This window comes from Portunus trituberculatus, unplaced genomic scaffold (genome assembly GCF_017591435.1).
Source record: "Portunus trituberculatus isolate SZX2019 unplaced genomic scaffold, ASM1759143v1 PGA_scaffold_466__1_contigs__length_13796, whole genome shotgun sequence".
In the NCBI taxonomy this organism is placed as follows: domain Eukaryota; kingdom Metazoa; phylum Arthropoda; class Malacostraca; order Decapoda; family Portunidae; genus Portunus; species Portunus trituberculatus.
In genome coordinates, this window is record NW_025541634.1 from 1 (window position 1) to 2,861 (window position 2,861).

The 2,861-nt window shown below is 47.7% G+C and overlaps 1 protein-coding gene and 1 pseudogene across 1 annotated transcript; one reads left to right on the forward strand and one right to left on the reverse strand.

The window, feature by feature from the left end:
* The first annotated feature begins 87 nt into the window (after positions 1–87).
* Positions 88–466, forward strand: LOC123500678 (histone H2A-like). The gene has a single exon (XM_045249333.1). The coding sequence runs from the start codon at positions 92–94 to the stop codon at positions 464–466; it is 375 nt and encodes a 124-aa protein (XP_045105268.1). The 5' UTR covers positions 88–91.
* A 1,396-nt stretch (positions 467–1,862) lies between these two features.
* On the reverse strand, positions 1,863–2,288 carry LOC123500680 (annotated as a pseudogene).
* Positions 2,289–2,861: the final 573 nt, after the last annotated feature.

The following is a 2,861-nucleotide window of genomic DNA, read 5'->3' on the forward strand; positions in this document are numbered from 1 at the left end:
ACACCGACTCGCTCCCGCAGCTGACGGAGTGTTACTTGCTAATAATACCACTACTACTTGTTAATCCCACCTACTACCACTACTACTCGCCATGTCCGGACGCGGCAAAGGAGGAAAGGTGAAGGGAAAGTCAAAGTCCCGTTCCAGCCGTGCTGGACTCCAGTTCCCGGTCGGCAGGATTCATCGCCTCCTGAGGAAGGGCAACTACGCCGAGCGAGTGGGGGCTGGCGCCCCCGTGTACCTTGCAGCGGTCATGGAGTACCTGGCCGCCGAAGTCCTCGAGCTTGCCGGCAACGCCGCCCGCGACAACAAGAAGACTCGCATCATCCCACGTCACCTGCAGCTGGCCATCCGGAACGACGAGGGGGAACTTAACAAGCTCCTCTCCTGGGTCACCATTGCACAGGGTGGCGTGCTGCCAAACATTCAGGCTGTGCTCCTTCCCAAGAAGACCGAGAAGAAGTAAATCCCTCTCCTCCTCAATATCATCACCAACAAGTATATATATCCGGCTCCTCTTCGGAGCCACACATTGACACATCTAGAGAATTGAATAGACTATAGTGTTAACCATGATATTAATAATAATGATGGTATATATTTTTTGATAATGAATGATAGAAATGCTAATGCTAATGGTAATTTTTCTCTTTTTATTTTTTGTTCCGGCCTGCAGCGCTGAAAAAAAAAAAAAAAAAAAAAAACGCCTTGCGCTGAGCAAATTATGGGATTAGGCCCGTGTGTCAATGAGGACCTTGCTTCCCGCACACGCCCCTCTGTCTTGCTCTCTTGCTTCCCTCCTGGCTGGTAGGTAGATAGTGGGACAGGGATCAATTAACGCGGTCGGTCACTTTGACCTGTGATCTCACTCGGCAGTCATCCAAGAGATGCGGATTAAACGTTGTCAAGTATTGCTGTGTTTGCAAAAAAAAAAAAAAAAAAAAATGCGAAATATGTTCAAAGATAAACAAGAAGCTTACTCCAACTTGCCATTTTTTTTTTTTTTTCTTTTTCATTTTATTTTAGAGCATCACAATGTATAATACAACACCAATCAATTACCAAGTAATAAGTACCTACCTGACTTCAGGTGCGTATTGGTGCGTGCAAGTGTCCCCCCTCTCTTGCTTCCCTCCTGGCTGGTAGGTGGTAGGTAGGGACAGGGATTGAGTGAGTGACCCATGGATTAACGCGTTCACTGTGACCTGTGATCTCACTCGGCGGTCATCCCCGAGAGGGGAGGGCGCGCGGATCAAACGATGTCAAGTATTGCTGTGTTTGTTTGCAAAAACAATGCAAAATATATTTAAAGATAAACAGAAACTCTCTCACGCGTCGGCTCGAAAGAATCACACCACACACCGTTTTGAAGGTATGTCAGTCGGCGAGGGGGATTTAATGAAAGGTACCTACCTACATGTCACCGCGGTACCCAGGTTCTATCTAGGTGGCTACACCAAAGATGATGATGATGATGATGATGATGATGATGCGCTTCGGTGTTGATATGGACCCTCCCTCCTTGTATGGGTACCACTATAAAGAAATAAAATTGCCTGCGCCACTAATGGGCGGAAGCTTAACAAACAAACAAACAAACAAACAGCACCTTTCTCTTTCATTTGATTTACCTTTGAGTGATAAAACAGAGAGGAAAACAAATAGAAAGAAAGGAAAAAAAAAAAGAAAGGAAAAAAAAAAAAAAAAAAAAAACACACACAAATTGTAATAATGACGTAAAGAGTAGGGACAACACTTTTACTTGGAACAACCATAGTCCTAGTAGTGTTAGTCTATAACTTTTCCTTCTCTTCATTTGTGTGGACCTATAAAAGGTCCGGGATATGTTGACTCTTTTCTTATGGTGCTTTTGCAGTTGCTGTTGTTGACACCAAATTCCAGACACCAGATTTAACCGCCAAATCCGTAGAGGGTACGTCCCTGACGCTTGAGGGCGTAGACGACGTCCATGGCAGTGACGGTCTTGCGCTTGGCGTGCTCGGTGTAGGTGACGGCATCCCTGATGACGTTCTCGAGGAACACCTTTAGCACCCACGAGTCTCCTCGTAGATGAGACCGGAGATGCGCTTGACGCCGCCTCGGCGAGCCAACCGACGGATAGCGGGCTTGGTGATGCCCTGGATGTTGTCACGCAAAACCTTACGGTGACGCTTGGCTCCTCCCTTTCCAAGTCCCTTGCCTCCCTTGCCGCGGCCAGTCATGGTGACAGATGATGAGGCGCTGCTGCGAGTAGTAGTAGTAGTAGTAGTGATACGATGTCTCGCTCACGAGTGTGACTCGCATTTTTGAACAGAACAGAACAGAATCAGAAAAGGAAAGATGGGGAGGGGGAAGTGGGGACAGAAGAAGAATAGATGGGTGATAAGAAGGGAGCTTCAGTAAGAGGGTAAAGTCACTGGGGCTTGACCCAGGCGCAAGATGGACTTTTGTGGTTACTGAGCGCTACGTCTATTATAGAAGTTCTTTATGGAAGAGATGGAAGAGATGGACGCGGCAGGGAGGCCGGCACCAGACCAGGGGGAGCCAAGCAGAGCGCATTACTACCGAGCACGCAAGAGCAGAGGACCGCCAATGCCATGGACGAGGGCGACGCACCCACACGGAAGTGGCGGCCAAATCTTTTCGTCTTCAGTGCAAACAACAAACACCGTGAAGCAGGAAGAGTGAAGTACGTGATAGTAGGAGGGGAAAGGATGACACATAGAGAGGATGGGGTGAGAAGTACTTCCGTATAGCGGAGGGACCTACAGTTTTACGTGGGTTCCGAACCACGGATAGTAGTAGAATTGGTGATTTTGGGGTTGTAGGATATGTTTTAACTTTATTAGCGAGGTTGGTGA

Bases quoted from the DNA above. Each gene is read 5' to 3' on its own strand.
- LOC123500678 (XM_045249333.1), top strand. From the start codon at position 92: ATGTCCGGACGCGGCAAAGGAGGAAAGGTGAAGGGAAAGTCAAAGTCC.